The sequence below is a fragment of the Phodopus roborovskii genome, unplaced genomic scaffold, assembly GCF_943737965.1.
Source record: "Phodopus roborovskii unplaced genomic scaffold, PHOROB, whole genome shotgun sequence".
Taxonomy (NCBI): Eukaryota; Metazoa; Chordata; class Mammalia; order Rodentia; family Cricetidae; genus Phodopus; species Phodopus roborovskii.
In genome coordinates, this window is record NW_026125857.1 from 92,462 (window position 1) to 111,526 (window position 19,065).

General features: G+C 41.5%; 1 protein-coding gene across 1 annotated transcript; it reads left to right on the forward strand.

Moving 5' to 3' along the window:
* Positions 1-226: 226 nt before the first annotated feature.
* Cd40lg (CD40 ligand) lies at positions 227-13,003 on the forward strand. Its single transcript, XM_051178846.1, has 5 exons — positions 227-454; positions 2,600-2,731; positions 6,866-6,920; positions 8,634-8,696; positions 11,996-13,003. Exons 1-5 carry the CDS (start codon positions 299-301, stop codon positions 12,370-12,372), a joined length of 783 nt encoding a protein of 260 aa, XP_051034803.1. The 5' UTR covers positions 227-298; the 3' UTR covers positions 12,373-13,003.
* The last annotated feature ends 6,062 nt before the right edge of the window (positions 13,004-19,065 follow it).

The window sequence follows — 19,065 nt, forward strand, 5'->3', positions numbered from 1 at the left end:
ATGAATGTATGGAAGAAGAAACTTGTTTCTTCTTTACTAACAAAAGGGAAAGCCTGGAAGTGAATGATATATGTGTAATTAAAAAAAAAAAGGAAAGAAAAGGAAAGAAAAAACCTTTACGTAACATTTTTTGGGGGGGCTGGGACAGAAGACTACGAAGCACATTTTCCAGGAAGTGTGGGTTGCGACGATTGTGCGCTCTTAACTAATCCTGAGTAAGGCGGCCACTTTGACAGTCTTCTCATGCTGCTTCTGCCACCTACTTGATCAGAAGACACCGTTTCAACTTTAACCCAGCATGATAGAAACATACAACCAACCTTCTCCCCGGGCCGTGGCTACTGGGCTGCCTGTCAGCATGAAAATTTTTATGTATTTACTTACTATTTTTCTCATCACCCAGATGATTGGGTCGGTGCTTTATGCTGTGTATCTTCATAGAAGACTGGATAAGGTAAGCTGAACAAGCCTTCATTGACTGAATGGGGCGTCTTATTGATTTGGGGACTGGTTGATTTAAGTTCTAACCAAATGATGGAGGACGGTAGAATCGGTAAGTGAATTAATAGTCGCGTGGTATAATGCTTGTTGCCTAGGCAGTGGGGGTCTCACAGTTTTGCTGTGGACTAAGAGATCTGAGGTCAGACAGCCTGGCTTCAAATCTCAGTTTATCTCTTAACTGCTCTGAGATTCTGAGCATGTCATTTTATATGTCTACCCTCTTTCTACACGAAGGAATGGTGATGAAAATGGCACCCATGCCACAGATGAAATTAATCTAGCCCTGTAAAACACTTAGAATAGTATCTGACACATAGTAAGTGCTAGACCAGCAACAGCTATAGTTATTTCCTAAAATTTTCTTCATAAAGTAGACTGCCCCCCCATGAAGGCAACATTTTTTTCTTTAAAAATTTAACCCAGAGAAAAGGCAGAGATTTGGTCTGAAATTCCTCTGTGTTTTGAGTTAGTACAGATTTGTGCAATACTCTCAACTTGGAGAGTCTTTTTAAAAAATCAGAATGGTGCTATCTGTATAATTCTTCAATGTCAACTGCCATTGTAAGCTGTCCTGTGCTCCTCTGAGGTGTTTGGTACCCTTAAATGATCGGTTATACAGTAATAAGAAAGGGCAGGGAGGTAGCAGCTGTTCAGAAAAAGGCAACTTCAGAATTTGCCTTGTATCCATGTATTGGTTCTCTTCCACTTAGGGACATGCCCTCTGTGTTACAAAATGCCAATCACAGGAGACTAAGAGAAAGGGAATAAGATACCTGGCTGCTCCTAAAGTCTGGAAGTGAGGCCAATGGCTAGGTAATGACTGGATGGCTCTATTTTCTCTGGGTTCATCAGCAAGCCTTTCTTGAAATGAGGACTAAGTGAAGGTCATAAAGTTCCTATCAATATAAGGAGAGGTAGAGACGGGTAATGAGATTGGAGACTCTCTGTTTGCCCACTCAAAGTGACATTCACTGTTGAACATAGTGACAAGCTCTGGGTCTGATCACTTATTCAGTGAGCTATATCAAATGCCTGTATATAGGCCTTGAGGTTAATGGGGGAAATTATAACCCATATAGACTCAAATGCACTATAACATGTAAGTGAATCTTAATGCCATGCAAAGCCATTAGCAAACCATACCTTATTCTTCTGCTCTGCTTTGGTTTGGTTGATTTTTGGACTTTTTTCCCTTTTTGAGACAGAGTCTCATAATGTAGCCCAGAATGGTTTAGAACTCACCATAGACAGACTAGACTGACCTTTAACTGACAGCAACACTCCTGCCTCAGCCTAGGAAGTGCAGGGATTGCAGACATGTTCCACCATGCCTGTATTGCTTCTTGTTTTGAAAGTTAAGAATCTCATGTCCCCGCTCCCCCCTTTACCTCATCCCCAGTTTACCCAGGTGGGCTGAGGGAGGGGAAGACAAGGGACAGCAGGATGAGGAGTGGGAGGGAGAATTGAGGTAGGAATATAAAATGAAACTTAAAAAATAAATTATAAAAAGTAAAGTTAAGAATCTACATTCGTGGTATGGAATTAGTTGGCAACACAAGTTAGCGAATAGCATAGCTTTAATTACTCCAATATTGGAAAAGTAAATATCTCATTCACTTTAGGGATGAGAGATAATTTCTTTAAAAATTCAAATTCTTTCTACAAGTATTAGAGAAAGGAGAGATGTAATTATAAATTCACGTTCCAAATGAACTCCCTCATAAAGCCCCATATTGTGAACATTGCTATGAAGCAGGGCAAGCTGGCTCAGCAGCAAACTGCTTTATAGCTGATGGGAAATATGACAATTATAGGGTATTGCTGCTGCGGTACATTGAAAAACATAGAGGCTTTGTGATGAAAGGTCGCTAGAATAGCTGTGATTTCTATCCAGAGCCATAGATAACATGACATCAGATTCATTGGCTTTTTGAGGCTGCTCAATGGCAAGCATCAAAGAGCAATACTCCAGCATAATAACTTATAATACTCCCCACTTATGCTCTTCACTGCCATGGAAGTGAATGTGGAGACAGACATCATTAGCTGCATTCTTCTTCACTATGACATTCCTCATAAGCCTGTTATTTCAAACCAGGTAGAAGAGGAAGCAAGCCTTCGTGAGGATTTTATATTCATAAAAAAGCTTCAGCGATGCATCAAAGAAGAAGGAACCTTACCCTTGATCAACTGTAAGGACCTGAAAAGGCAATATGAAGACCCTGTCAAGGTAAGGCACTCAGTTCCTGGCAGACGTCACTTAGAAGTCTGGTACATGTCCTAGTTGTACAAATGGAATTCTAACCCTGGAAAGGTTTCCGACTGTAAACAGGTGTGGTGGTCACACCTTCAACCTCAGCACTGTAACACCAAAGCAGAATGATGGACTGCATGAATTCCAGGCCAGTTTGTTCTACAGAGTGAGACATTACCAAAATGTGTTGCATATAAACACGCAGTGCACATATATATGTACGCACTTATAGGTGGGTGTGGAAATGTGTACATACAAGAAGCTCAAATACAGACAAAGTCTTAGGATAAAATGAAGAGGAAAGTTGGACATGTGCGCATTACTGCAATAGAAAAGGGTTTCTCTGGAGAAAATACATATTCTCATGCACAGCGACACATGCCCATCGGTTCACACACAGTAGTTACGCAGCACATACAGTTGGAGTTCTATATTTCTCCATTCAACCTTTGATATCTTACCATTGTAAAATCAGGGTCTGATCTCCGTTCCTTAAGGAAAATAGTAATGCTTGGCTGGTGCCATCTTGCCAGGCCATAAGGGGAGATACTACCTGTCCTGACAGTACTAGGAACCCCGAAGACTGATCCAGTCTTCAGTGCTCATCCAGTGATGAGAGGGTGTTCAGGCAGCGGGATAGTGTGGTCTTCCCTTTTACTGAATGGGAAGAGGGGGAGGGGGATACCCATTGTCAGTGCAGCTCACAGTAGAGCCCATGTAACCTACTCAGCCATGGAGCCACTTCATGCTAAAGATGTGAACCTTTCCAAACCACCCAGCTGTCACCCAGCTTACAAATAACTAAATGTCTAAAAACATGAATTTCCAGAATTTTCCCATTGTTTAGTGCATCACTGACATGAGCTTAAGGCGCTCTATTTCCCTGAAACAGAACACTGAAAACTTTCCCTTCGGAACATTGATTCTAATACTTTTCAAATAATGGAGTAAAGAATGTAAGCTCTTACTTCATTTGTAAGTAGTGGAAGTCAGAGGATAACTTGTTGAGACTTGATTCTCTCCTTCCACTATGTGGGATCTGTGGCTCCAACTCATATCCTCAGACTTGGCATTTGCTGCTTTCACCCGCTGAGCCACCATACTGTCCTTTAAGAGCTTATTTATGAACTCAATACACATCCTTTGGCACTGTCAAGAAGGTGGAATTTAATCCAGTGAAGGAGATTGTAAAGAATACAGTTCAAATCTGCCACTGGCTTTTGAGTTCTTTATATTAAACTAGCATTTATTTATTTTGATTTTTTTCAAGATAATCTTGTATAGCCTCTACTAGTCTTGAACTTGCTATGTAGCTGAAACCTTGTACTTGAGCTTCTGATCTTCCTGCTTCTAACCACAGGCAGGTACCACTATGTCCAGTTTGATCTGGGTTTTGTGAAAGGTACTTTTTTATTGTGTATAAAGTTGTGTTAAAGACAATGGTTGATTATCCCAAATAACATAATGATTATGTTTTGTTGAATAGCCTTAGATAAATGATTTCATCTGTCTCAGCTCGAGTTTCTCTTGTATAACACGGGGGTCGGGGGGAGCAGTGAGACTCTCTATAAGGACACTACCAGCCCCAGCATTCTCTTACTATTCGATCAGTCTCCAATTTCCTTGAATGGCGGTAAAAGCGGCTTGTTGGGTTTTCCCATTTTTCCTTCTCACAGAGAAGTTTCACAGGTGATCTGCCAAATCCCTTTTTCCTCGTTGAGGTCTGATGTGCAAAGCTTCCAGGTTCATCTATCCAGAATAGGAGTAAGGGAAAGAGCCAGTTTTGTTTGTATGAAAGAGAAAAAAAAAGTAGGACTTTTTAGGTATATCAGCCAAGGCCCTAGTAATGTACTATATGACCTGTTGGGGATGTCCCTTGCATCTACTGCAGCAGCCATGGAGTCCCAGGCAATGACATCTTTACCTGAGATTTTTATAATGGTGAAATGCAAAGTTTTCCAGTTAATTCTCTTCTATCAACTGGTCCCCCTTTACATTTCCCTAGAGGTCTCGCTCAGACAGTATTTGGCACTGCTTAGCCCAGCAAGTCAACTGTAGACTAAATCCACATTAGATTTGTGTTTTCTCGGCTAATACTAGCAGGCTATAGACCATGATCTGGCTGGCCCTGAACAACCTTGAAGTCACAGTGCCTGATGGTATAATCGGATGCAATTCTCAATTCTTAGAATTTCAGTCTTCTCTCTACTGTCTCTGCGAATTGGTCACCCAATTTTCATTTAAATACCTCTCATGACAAAGAGCTCGTTAACTCCAGAGACAAGTATCACAGAGCTCTCTCTGTGGGAGGGAGATGGGAGTCAGAGCTCAAGTTAGGGCAAGTGGAGGCACCATTTTGGAAAGTGTAATTACACCTTAAAAATCTACTTCACTGTCTGTCTAGAATGGTCAGTCTCATGGTTATTTGTCTACCAATGTCTGAGGTGCCTTTGATGACATCAAATCATTTCCACTTCAGAAATCATTAATTCAAGATTTTTCTGAAATTTGACTTTAAAAGACCTTTCAGTTTAAGTGAAGAGTGAAGCAAAAACAGAAAAAAGAAAAAACAAAGGCTCAGGAGAGTGTGGCTGGGGGAAAGTTCAAGAAAAGGCAAGACTGGGTGCATAAAAGACAAACTTTGCTGACTTCATGCTTTTCAGCTGGGCCAGGTCCCAACAGCACTGCAAACACTTAGCCTAATAGTATCTTAACTTCAATCATCACACAGTAGTGTTTGAAAAGACACCAGTCATTTGTTTACTTGTTAGCTCACAAACATTTTCCTGTTGCCACACTATCATAGTGCCCCATCGTAGCTCAAATGGAAAGTTGACTCGTGTAGCCCATGTGAACATCTGTGTAGCCCATGTGAACATTGCGAGGCTCAGATTCCACTTTGGGACTCCGTGCCTTATGCCCTCATGTCTGGCAACCCAGCTGAGTGTACAGCTAAAATAGCTGAGAGTAACAACATGCCTTCTTGGGGTGATGAAAGTGAAGACACGGGGTTCCAGGAACGTCAGGGAGTAAAGGACTATCAGATGTGGGAGCGCTACTGTTCTCTGTCCTCTCTTGTTCAGAACAGCGTGACGAAACACACTGAGCCAGGTCTATGAATGTGATCCTACTTTCTGTACTTCATTTCATCCTTAGACCCTTTGGATAACCTCATACTTGCCAGGCCTTTCAGTTGGTCTCCTTAAAATGGCGGCGGTAGCTGTTATCATCTCTCAATCTACATAGAAGGAAGTCTGGGTTAGCTTCCTTAAGTCAACCTAGCATTCTTTCACCTTATATGTAAAAGAAATCTTTAAGTGTTGCATATAACTAGTCATTGTGATACATGCCTGTAATCAGCATTTGAGAGGTAGAGGAATTCAAGGTCACTCCCAGCTTCATACCAAGTCCAAGGTTAGCCTAGGCTATATAAGAACCTGTCTTAAAAACACAAAAACAGATTTTTCCAAAAAAAAATAAACAAAATAAAATCTTAAAATAGAAACAAGAAACTATGAAACTATGTGTTTTAAACATTAGGAGATGGCCTATATTTGCTGAATGTTGATTACTCTAAATAAGTACAGGCCACACAGGATAGCTATCCACAAAAGCACATTCAAAGAGAAAATCTGGATTTCTCTTCCATGATCATATTCAAATATTTTCCTATGAGGTTGTAAAGCAACCTTATTTGAACAGAACCACCCCTCTATTGTGTTTGATAATATTCCACATGCAGGTTTCCCAGTGTTGAATTATTGCCCCATTCAGCATTATTCATCAATATCTGTCAAAGGCAGGGAGGACAGGGTCACAGAAAGGGTCAGAATCACAACCTCTGGTCTGAGGAAAGCATGGTAATGGAGATAATAAGGCCTGGATTTTGCTTCCAGGATCTCCCTTGAGTTTTCTGGGCTGTCAGCTCATCTGTCAGGGCCAGGAACTCCCAATTGCTATGGTGGAATTAACGACAGCATCTTAGACTATATTATAATCCTCACCAGGCATGGGCAACACAGTACTGACAATTGCCAAATGAATGAGACCTTGAAAACCCCTGAAGCAGAGCTTCTGCCAACTGATCTTTTGCAATGGTTCTCCTTTTAGGATATAAGGCTAAACACGGAAGAGAAAAAAGAAAACAGCTACGAAATGCAAAAAGGTATGTTGCTATTTACCTATTTCTATACATTCTTAAAGAGTAAAAAAGAAGCTTTAGGTTGACCCCATGAAACAGAAAACATTTAGCCCTGGAAATTAAAGACATTTGTCAAATTGCTTCCCTCTCAGGCCTCAGTGATACAGAAAGGCTTTTTATGTCCACATTAATGAGGATATATTCCTGTAACGTTGGTAATAGCAAATATGAAGGAACCCCATATCCAATACCATTATCCAAGCAGTCACACAATCTGGCTCCACCTTCAGAGGACCAGTCGTCATTTGGTTAAAAAAAAAAAAAAAAAGACATTCATTATTCAATGTTAACTATTTTGAGAGAGGACAGTACCCAGTGGCTCTCTGGGATCAATGAACATAATACTACATTCTAATATTTGCCTTGTTCCTGAAATGAGAGTGTGCTGGACATGTAGAGGTCAGGAAGTGGCCTTGATGGCTTCCAAACCCAGTATACAGCTCTAATAATTAATTATATTAAGGTCAACATCTATTCAAAAAGTCTTACCCCAAATTCCTGGAATGCTTGCTTACTGAACACATTTCTGTTCTTTAAAGCCATACTAACCAAAGAATAATTACTTCCCTATATGGCAGCTATCTGGTTACTGAAGATAGCAGCCATGACCCCGAGTTTCCATTGAACCTTTTCTTATCTAGGCTAAGGATGCCTAGCACTTTCCACTGTTCCCTTTACGATCCTTTCCGGGTTCTTTCATCTCCCAGTTATTTTCTTTTCTTAACATAAATCTCTCTAGTCCTTTTTAGAATACAGCACCCCAAACCCAGTAATATGTGGGGTGACTTTAGTAGAAAAGGGGAAGGATGCTGTTGTAGAAGCTATTACATTACGAAGTTATTGGACACAGTGCTGCAGCTACCCAAATCTAATGCACACGAAGAAAGGCATAGATGCCATTTTCTTAGATGAAGAGAGTCCTCCCAACCTGTCTCAACCACTGGTCTGATGCCCAAGACTCATCTGATTCCCCTGAAGCTTTCAGCCCCATAGGGACTATGAGATCTGTTCAGTGATGCCATGTTATCTGCTAATTGCAGTGAGATTTTTTTTTAAAAAAAGGCCATGTGGATGCTTGTCTTCAAACAAATCAATTTGACCAAATTGGTCTTTTAGGTCATGCATAATTTTGTCATCGAAACATCATTCATAATATACCCACAAAGTTCTCAGCCCCAGGCTTATAACTGGAAAGATAGCATCCGAGGTTTCTATACTTAGGAGACGAACACTTTTAATTGGGAAGCAAGGCTCTTGCAAGAGAAAGAGAGCTCAGTTTGATAGTCTGGATAGACACTTAACCAAATCAGACCCATACTCCTATTACTAGCTCAGGGCTCAGCCACAGCTTTGGTGTCCACTACCACTCAAGTAGATGGCAGTTGTTCTTGCTTTGGCAAGATCCAAGGCAGATTTAATGAAGATAAATGTTTTAGTCTGTGTCCCTCTGTGTTAAGTGGAATTGAGTATTGAATATCAGAGAAAAGGATCAATGGAAATAGCCAATACAGTTTTTAATGTATTTGAAACCAATCCTTCAATGGGAAGGACTGACCAGTTTTCCATCCTTTAAGTTAAACTACTCTAGCTAATATGCATTTGTAGAACTGGACCCATTAATTCCATGGGTGTAGTACACTTCCTTGGCCTGAAAGTGTGCTTTTGGTTTCATTTCAGGTGATGAGGATCCTCAAATTGCAGTACATGTTGTAAGTGAGGCCAACAGTAAAACAGCTTCTGGTAAGTCCCATAGCATCTGAGTGAAAGCCACCCAACTGCATGAGTATGAGTATATATGTGTGTGTGTGGTGGGGCTGGTACTCCAAAGCTATGCAGCCTAATCATTAGGCACTTTTCTTCCTCCAGGGACCAATTTACAAACCTACCCATATAACTCTCAAACACTGTCCTTTGTTATCAAAGTCAGCTCAAATGCACAGCTGGGACTTAGAGTGACAAAAGGAGGTAGGAAAGAGTCCCGATGTTCTCATTATGTTTTTGCTCAGTGGCTGATTCTAAATGAGGAATGACTGGGTGGAGGAATCATTATTTTGCAAGCATAAAAAGAGATGGCAGGTAGTGGCCTCCTCACTGCGAACATCTCTCTTCCTAAGACCTCTTCACTGTATATAAATGGGTCTCAGGAGGTCTTTTTGTCATCTGTCAATTTCAGAATGATTAACCCCAGCCTCAGTGGGGCTGACCTCAGGGAAATTAAAAGTAAAATCATTTTGTAGTGATCAATGGGCTCGGAGATGTTAGATTTTTCAATGAAGTAACAACAGATGGCATACCGTGATCTTTTCAACACCAAATGCTTTTATTTCCATATATATCCTATCATCATCCTAGCCCTTATTTTTCCCCAAAACTCTACCTTGTGTTAGCTGATGCTGTAGAATGTGTCACATCTATAGATGGATGGAAACATGTATGCTAGCATAAAACTTCCTTTGTATAGAAGGATGAGCATCAGAGCAGCATTTGAAAGCTTCAGCAGAGTGTTCTGCAACGGAGTTCTAAGTCATGTTGTGCATTTGTGTGAGGGGGGGAGAGGGAGGAGAGAGAGGGGGAAAGAGAGAGGATGAAAAACAAAGAAGACAGTATTCTGTCTCTGAGATGACTTGAGCTCCTCAGTGGGTAAAACACAGAAGCACATGCATGAAATTTTGGCTTTCAGCATAGACATAGAGTCCTGATTAGGGAGTTCGTGAACACTGGGGTTCAAGAGCCATGAACCACGTACTGATTGACTTTTGACAAACCCCATTCATTCTGTGGCAGTTTTCTTTCTCACATACTTCACTGGGTAGTTTTGAATACCAAATCAACTAATGTGGGAGAAGTGTTGAATTATTAAGCTGTGCTATACCTGAGTAAGGTGCCAGTACTTAGCTTACTTCACTGTGATATCCAGAATGACGTAAAGTCCTTCATGGAGGCCAGTTGTTCCAATAATATTTATTAACTTTGTCATATTACATTCTCTAAAAAATATGCTTGTGGGAAAACACCACAATTATTGCTGTGTCCAGGGAAGCCATTCACATGACGTATTCACTTTTGCAATAGATTATAGCAGCAGAGAAACCTCTTAGAATCAATTCCTACTCATCTTTGTCAAGCTCTAGCTTTTGTTACTTGGATATAATTCGTGGAATTTTGAATTTTTCAAAAGGCCTAGAATTGGTACTGCCTGGGAAATACCTTCCACTCTATATCACGGTTGATCTGGACATAATGTTACAAACTTGACCTACATGCCCTAGAAAGAGCTTGTGAATGAATTAACAAAGAGAAAAGCAGGGTCTAGTGACACACATCTGTAATCTCAGTGTTAGGGATGGGAGCACAAAAGAAAAGATGTTTAAAATTATCCTAGCCTACAAAGCCAATTCTAGGCCAACCTGGGCTACATGAAATCCGGTTGTCTAAAAGGGGACAGGAGACAGGCAGGTGGATATGAGTTCTAGGCTAGCCTGGTCTGCATAGCAAGTTGCAGACCAGCAAAGAATATGTACTGAGACCCTGTTTCAGAAAAGAAAAAAAATGAAAGGGGGGACCTAATCCATTAAAAAGGAGAGAATCTGCTCCTTGTTTCTGAATCAAATCCTCCAAAAGTGAAAACAACATTAAGCAAACATCCTTTATGGAGAATTTGGGGTACCCAGAAATATCAGGTATGGTGAGATGCCTTCCTATGCAAAAAAAAAAAAAAAAAAAAAAAAAAAAAAATGTCTGTACAAGAAGAATCTTATGTCCTAGTTGATGTAAGGCCACCAAATAAAATACTTGGGAAATCTCAAGAAAGCAAATATACCACTCCTTTTAATGCTCCCCACCTCCTACCTCTCAGCCCCATCAAACCTAGATTTCTGTGGAAGCTGAGATTTTAAATCATGTCCACATGCAACTTTGAACCCACTCAACATCTCAGCAGAGAAAATGGCACACTGTTGCTGGGGACTCTGCTGTAGCCACAAGAATATGGGTACTTTCATGTTGGTGGCACCCACTACAAGGAGAGATCAAAACACAGTTAAGTGAGAACATGGCTTATTTTCATACTTCCTTGCCTATTTTCGGCTTGGTCGTGGGAGGAAGGTCAGGTCTGCAACAGCATAAGGTAGGAGGAAGAAATAGGGTCTTGTTTCTGAGCTGTTACTAATCTAGGTAGACTGACGACTCTGTAGAATTCACGATAAGCTAAATATTCACACACATTTTATGCTGAGCATAATTCTTAAAGCATTTGCACTTCATTTTCAAACCACTTTTTCTTTCGTTCGTTCATTTACGCATGTTCACATATGTATGTCTGTGTGCATGTATAAAGTGAAGGATAGTGGGAGTACACAAAGATCAGAAGAGGACACCCTTGTCACATCACTCTACACCTACTCTGCTGAAGCAGGGGCTTTCTTTGGACTTGGGACTCATGTTTTCTCATGTAGCGTGGATACCATCATGTTCCTGTGATCCTGTTTTACACTCTCTCTAGTCCCTTTTGTGTTGCTATTTTGAGGCAGGGTCTCACTTAGCCTAGATGGATCTCAAAGTCATTATGTGGCCAAAGATGACATTGACCTTGAACTAAAGATTCCCTGCCCCAGTGTCTGGGAATTCTAGGTGCATGTCACCATGTCTGGCTGATCATTTGCACTTAATTAAATTCAAGAGCAAATTGGCTCAGAGAACTCTGGAGAGAGAAAAACTTGCTGTTACCTGCTGCTTTGTTTAACATTTCCAAGTCTCTGAACTACGCTTTCATATTGTCCCTATCCTGTTGCCGAGGAACTTCAGTTTGGGAAGATCAAGTGACTTGCCCAAGCTTGAATAAAACCCAGGTTGCAAGATGACACTGACTCTGAAGTCCATGTTAACTTGGTATCTATAATTCTCCATGCCTCTGTTGGCCACAAGGTGCCTTGAGAATTCATTTTCACATAAAGGCAACATCCAAACTTAAACTTTATATCCTGTTAGAATATTGCCATGCTATGCTTATGCTCACCTGGATTTCCTCCTCTTTATTACAGTTCTGCAGTGGGCCAAGAAAGGATATTATACCATGAAAAACAACTTGGTAATACTCGAAAGTGGGAGACAACTGACTATTAAAAGACAAGGACTCTATTATGTCTACACCCAAGTCACCTTCTGTTCTAATCAGGAACCTTCGAATAAAGATCCATTTTTAGTCAGCCTCTGTCTGAAGTCCACCAGTGGATCTGAGAGAATCTTGCTCAGGGCAGCAAACACCCACAGTTCCTCCAAACCCTGTGGCCAACAGTCAGTTCACTTGGGAGGAGTATTTGAATTACAAGAAGACACCTCTTTGTTTGTCAATGTGACTGATGCAAGCCAAGTGATCCACGGAATCGGCTTCACATCTTTCGGCTTACTCAAACTCTGACCAGTGTGCTGTCCTAGGCTGCAGCAGGGCTGAAGCTGACAGTCTTCCCTATACAGCAAATCGTTAGGACCCGCCCCTGTTGAACTGCCTATTTATAACCCTTGGACCCTCCTCATGGAGAACTATTTATTATGTACCCCAAGGCACATAGAGCTGGAAGAAGAGAATTCCAGGGCAAGCAAAATCCTAACGGACCCTGCTCCCTAAGAGCTTATCATCAGAAACAGCAACTCTACTGATGCATCCAACCAGAGAGCCCTAGGAAAAGACAAAGCCATAATGCACAGATGACAGAGCTCGGATGAAACAGTAGATAATTGACCAAGCCCAGTTGTGTTGCTTTATGAGTGTGTCTTTCAGTGGACAATGCACTTGACTTACCAGGAAAGATACAGAAGGGCAACTGTGAGCCTTAACTCACAATCTGTTATGGTTGACTTGGGGTCTCTGTGGCCCCAATAGGCCAGTTTCTAAAGTCTCCCAGGGAGAACTGAGAAACTCTGCCTCCACCTTCCCCCCATACTCAACACTCAGTCTTTCAATCTCTCCAGTCTCTTTTCTCTCTCTTTCTCTCTTGTGCGCGTGCATGCACACACACACACACACACACACACACACACACACACACACACACACACAGAGTCATGCTGTTGCTGACTGGTTCTCTTATTATCTACCCTGTCCCTGTCTACAGCACTGTAAGGGCAGTGTAGACAGCAGCTCCTGGCCTGCCCATTCCTCATCGTGGGATGACTGTATTTAAAGGAATCTGGTGTAGCTCCCTGCAGTCTCCATTGTTCCTGTAGTGAACTTAATGATTATGTTATTATTTATTTTTGAATAATAAAGAGCCTTTACAATTGTTGTTGTTGTTTAGTACTTGTAGATCTCAGTCAAGTCGGGGAGGAGGAAGTAAGTACTGGAGGGACTTTTACCGACATATTTGGCTGTTACCATAAACTTAGCTCTCTAGCTGAGCACAAAGCAAGCTGTCTCAGTGACAGTATAGTCTCTGTAAGTCTGCCATAGCCTTTGATAGATGACTTGGAGGTCCGGTTGGTAAAAAGCACCCTGGGCCTCTACTTCCAACTTGCTCTGTGAAGGTTGCAAGAGATTGATCACAGCTAGGACAGACTGGAGAGAGCCTTACATGAGAAGCAGTGGCAAATCTTCTTCATGACTGCTCCACTCTTCTCAAGAGGAAATGGAGCTGGAGCATCGTGAGGATGGCTATTGGCCCCAGAGCCTTCCCACTAAAGCCAATGGAGTCATTTCTTGCAGCCTCCAAGGGTGGTGGAATAAACGAGGATGCAAGGAACTCAGCTAAACTGGGGGTGGGGTGTTTTGCTCGACAGAAACACATTCATCCAAAAACAAAAACAAATGCTACTGTAGAAATGAAGAGGGGCAGGAGAAAATGTCTTTCCTCATGTCCTCCTTCTTCAATAGTATGGATGGCACAGCTGTATCTTGACTGCAGCTCTTGCATTACGAGAACACATTGTAAAGCTGAAACCACGCAGAGACAATCTTGTGTGTCTGCACACATCCCCAACAAGAGACCTTTAGTATGAACAAGAGCGATGTTTGTGGCTTTAACAACTCACTAGAAGTTAAGTGCAGTGTGCATTTCTGCCCTCCAGCAGCCAAGATCCTTGTCCTATATTAATTTCTAATGGGGATCAAGGTGGCTGTGCTGTGGAGTGCTTTTCTGGCAAGTGTGAGGCTCTAGAGTCTGTGTAAAATACTGTAAATAGGAAAAAAGCATTGACAGACAAACCTCTACATAAGAGGTTTGAAGGACATGAGGCAGCAGCCATGGCAGCCTAGTAGACAGTGGCATGATGCTGTTACACTATAAGCCTTCCTTAGGAAGGCCAGAATCCTAAGCCTACTTTAAGGAAGGCATTGGCTCCGTCAAAAGAGAGACCAACAAAACATACAACATAAGTCTTTCTTCCTTGCAGCAGATAAATGGCCATGTTGCAGAATAATCTTCCTTATTCATTTTGTCTGAGTTAGACAGTAGGGATGGTTGTGGGCAAGAGACATCACTGGATTAGTAGAGTTTGTTACCTGGATAGATTTATTTTATTTTTATACATTTTAGTTAAAATATAATTACATCACTGTCTCCCTTTCCTTTCCTACCTACAGTCCTGCCCAAGTTCCCTCCCTCCAATTCCTGCCATGGCCCCACTCTCAAATTGATGATGGTCCCTTTTTATTTTATTATTAGTGATATAGATACATATATACATATATATATGTATGTATATATAACTAGAATCCACTGAGTCCATTTTTTGTTGTTGTTGTTTCTGTGTATATGGTTTCAGGGCTGACCACTTTGTAAACATTATCTCCTCGAAATGTCTGTACAACAAGACCAGAACACCCAGGCAGAGTTTTAAAAATAATCTTCATAGATGCACGTCCTCTGAACTTAAACATTGTCCTGGGTTTCAGCCTACCTTCTTGCTCATTGGGAGCCAGTATCTTCTAAACTATTTCTACTTCTAGTGTGGAATATTTTTCAAAAACGCGGGGCTGGGCGGCGCTGCACAACTGAGATACAAGCATGGTTCAGGGGAGAGGAGGGAGGATTGCAGCACATGCCAGGGGAGAGGAGGGAGGATTGCAGCACATGCCAGGCCAACCTGGTGTTTGTAGTGATACCCAGGCTAGCCAGGGATGCACACTGAGACACTTTCGTTCAATTAATCAATGAGTTCAATGCTTGTAACCGGAAGTGATATCATTGCTGGAAAGCACTGCAATCTTTGTTGTTGTTGTTGTTGTTCAAGATGGAAAAGGAGTGGATGGGGAGGGAGGTAGACAGGAGTCGAGGGGAGGGGGAGGAAATGGGAGGAGAGGAGAGAGGGGAAACTGGTGGTCGGGCTGTAAAAGAAATGAAAACGGTTAAATACATAAAATAAAGCAGTTTAAAAACACCACTGCATTTTCCTGGCTGCCTCCTCCTTTCCTGCAGGCTCTACTGCCCTCTACATGCCACTTCCCACGGAACCTTTTCTCTAAAGTTTCCCCCCAAACAGCCAAAAGCACTCAGCCTCTCACCTCATTTCCTCAAGGTCCCCTTTCTCTTTCAAAAGACTCTAAGTGCAGCCCTTCGTCTCTCCTAGATGCCACAGGCGCTCTCTACTAGATTCACGCGTTTAATAACCACCTATGTGTTACCGGTGGGGTATTGGTGGAATGGGCGTTGTTGGGGTTTTTATTTGTTTGCTTTGGCTATGCTTTTGAGACAGGACCTCACTCTGTAGCCCAGGCTGGCCTAGTCCTCACTTTGTATTCCTTGCTGGGCTCAAATCTCTGAAGATCTTCCTGCCTCCAATTCTCATCCTCTCGGGATGGCAGGAGTGAGTCACGTTACTCAGGTAATAGCTTGAGTAATTTCCCTGCATCTCAGCAGTGGATTCGGGCCCTTCGATGCAATGCATACAGATGGAACTCCTGATCTTGCTACCTGTATGATGGTCATTCCACAGAATGGCATCTTTATCCTGTTTAACAAACCAGAAACCTGATTTGACCAACGATCCTCCTGCCTCCACCTCCCATTTGTTGACATTATAAGCCTATGCCACTATGCCTGGTTCACCCAGTACTAGGGGTTAAACCCAAGGCTTCATGCTTGCTAAGCAAGCAGTGTACCAACTGAGACACAGCCCTAGCCCATAGTGCCAGCTTCATAAACGTGTTACTTCTCCGTTCCATGGAATGGTGGGCCAGGAATAATTGAAGCATTCAACCATTTTTCTAAATAAACAAAGTATAAAATATTGCTGTCTTTGCTATTAGGTAGGAAGCAAGTAACCACAAAATGCAAATATGTGCTGCGACACTTTCAGCACAGGAGCAGCCCACATACACAGAAACAGCTATAGACTCCTGTGCACCAGGTTTTTTCTTTTAGGCTACCAATCAGCTCCCAAATCATGACACAGAGACTTGTTCTTAGTTACAAATGCCTTACCTAGATTAGGCTCACTTCTGGCTAGCTTTTTAAACTTAACTTGTTTCTCTTTGTCAACCTTGTGCCTTGGGGCTCAATACCTTTCTTGCTGCTGTAGATCTTACTTTCACTCCTTCTCTGTGTCTGTCTTGCTGGCAGATGCCCAGCTCCTTGCCTCGGGCATGTCACCCTTCTCTCCTCCTTCTCTTCTTCTGCCTTCATCTCCTGTCGAACCTAGAATTCTCCTATGTATTCTCTCTCTGCCAGCCCTCCCCGCCTAGCCTTTCTCTGCCCAGCTCTTCGCCACTCAGCTTATTAGACCAGTCAGCTGCCTAGACAGGGTAAAACATGCAACATGTGTTTATGTAAATAAACACATCTTTCTATTATTAAACAGGTGCAGCATAAACAAAAGTAGCATGCCTTTACACAGTTACAGTAAGATTCTGCAGCATAAACAAATGTAACACATGTTTACATAGTTAAAATAATATTCTACAACATTCTTGGACTTCCAGTTGGGACATATTTTGCAATGTATTCAACTATCGCTACAAGACCAGATTCACGATATTGAGAGTTGCTCTCCCTTAGGACTTTAAAGTGGGAAGGTACCTGAAACTAAGTAAGACTGTTACTCTGTTCTAGCTGTAGAGTTGTGCTTAACAATGGGATAGGAATAGACACATAGAGCAATAAACAATATTCAATTCATTTTTTCTCAACATCAGGTTTCTTTGGGCAGGGCTCATGTGTCTTTTGGACTTTTTGAACTTTATTATTACGACTGTGTATATTTATGATGGATAAGACATGCACATGCAGCATCATGAGTAAGGAGAGGTTAGAGGACAACTTTGTGAAGTTGGTTCTGTTCTTCCACCTTTATGTGTGTTCTGAGGATTGAACTGAAGTCACTTAAGCTTTTATGGCAGACACCTTTACTCACTTAACCATCTCACCAGCCACACCTTAGTTTTGGAGATAGTCTCTCACTGGCCTGAAACTCAGTGAGCAGGGTAGACTGGATGGCCAGCGAGCCCCAAGAATCTACCTGTCTTTGCAATTTCAGTTCTGAGGTTATAGGTGCATGCCACCACACCACCACTTTTACATGCATTCTGATGTTCTAGCTCAGAGTCTCCTGCTTTCATGGCAAGAACGTCCATCAACTGATTTATCTCCCCAGCCCACAGCGCAAATACTTTCATCCTGACTTCTGACACCAGAGACCACAATTGAAAATATCACAGACTGACAAACTGTTACAAAAGACAAGAGGGATAGGACCTGGATAGGACAATATTGGGAGGAAAATTGTGAGATGCACTTCAAGTGGTTTGTAAGTTGAGATCAGAAGATGAAAGATAGAGAAGGTAAGGGAATTTCTATGTCACCAGTAGATGACATTTGCTCACTATTTTACAGGGGGTGATCAATGAAATAGAAGCTTAAGTGGAAAAGGTAGGTTGGGGGAAGCCTGATGAGAATGGACTACCTAAAATTTCCAACATCAACCTACTCCTCGCCATTTCTAAAAGAAACAAATTCACTATGTTGAAGACCTGGCTGCATTCTGATGTTCATTGTAGTACTATTCACCTAGGCATGATCTAGAATAACCTAGGCATGGTGGTGTGCACTTTTTAATCACAGCACTTGGGAGCCAGGACAAACAGATCTCTGTGAGTTCAAGGTCAGCCTGGTATATACAGTGAGTTTCAGGGTGCCCATGGCCACACTGTGAGACCTTGCCTCAAGATAGATAGATAGATAGATAGATAGATAGATAGATAGAATGAAGGTAAGAATCTATAACTAGATAGATGAATACTACTTGGCCTTCAAAAGGAAACTGATTTGTAACATCTTTAGCTAACCTGGAGGGAATTGTGCTACATGAAATAAGACAGGCTTATTTATAAAGATGAATACTGCACATCTCAGTCCTCATACATGGAATATAAAAACAGAAACTCATGGAAGTAGCTGGTAAAATAGGGCCTGGGTGGAGAAAGAGAAAGGGCATTATTTTGACCAAAGTGAACAAAGTTTCAGTAAAACAGGAAGAATTCATCCATATACCATATAGCGAATATGGTTAATACTATATTTTATATTTCAAGAGTTAAAAACTAGGATTTTAAATGTTCTTACTACAGATACGATAATATTTGAAGTGATAAATAGTATGTTAAATTAGCCTATGACTATAGAGAACATGACACACGTGTGGATTGAAAGGTCACACTATTGTCACCAATATGTAATTTGTATTTGTCAGCTGATAATAAAATAATACTTTTAAAAACCCTGATGCAAGATGTCCTTCTGTATGCTGTGAATATGTGCTGCTTTTATTGGTTGATGAAAAGAGCTGTCTTGACCAATGACCAGGCAGAATATAGCTAGACAGGAAATCCAAACAGAGTTATGGAGAAAAAGAGGGCAGAGTCAGGGGGACACTATAGAGTCGATGGGGAAGCTAGAAGTGAGGCAACAAGCCATGAGCTACGTATGGTAAAATATAAAATAATAGAAATGGGTTAATTTAATTGTGAGAGCTAGTTAGTAATATGCCTGAGCCATTGACCAAAATATTGTAATGAGTACTAAGCCTTAGAGTGGCTATTTGGGAACTGGTAGGCAGGACTAGAAACTTCCAACTACAAAAATCTTCCTGAACATCAATCAGTAGAAAAAATAAACAAATGATC

Coding starts and splice junctions, on each gene's coding strand:
- Cd40lg (XM_051178846.1), top strand. CDS start 299: ATGATAGAAACATACAACCAACCTTCTCCCCGGGCCGTGGCTACTGGG. Junction 455..2,599: donor TTCATAGAAGACTGGATAAG/GTAAGCTGAACA, acceptor ATTTCAAACCAG/GTAGAAGAGGAAGCAAGCCT. Junction 8,697..11,995: donor CAACAGTAAAACAGCTTCTG/GTAAGTCCCATA, acceptor TCTTTATTACAG/TTCTGCAGTGGGCCAAGAAA.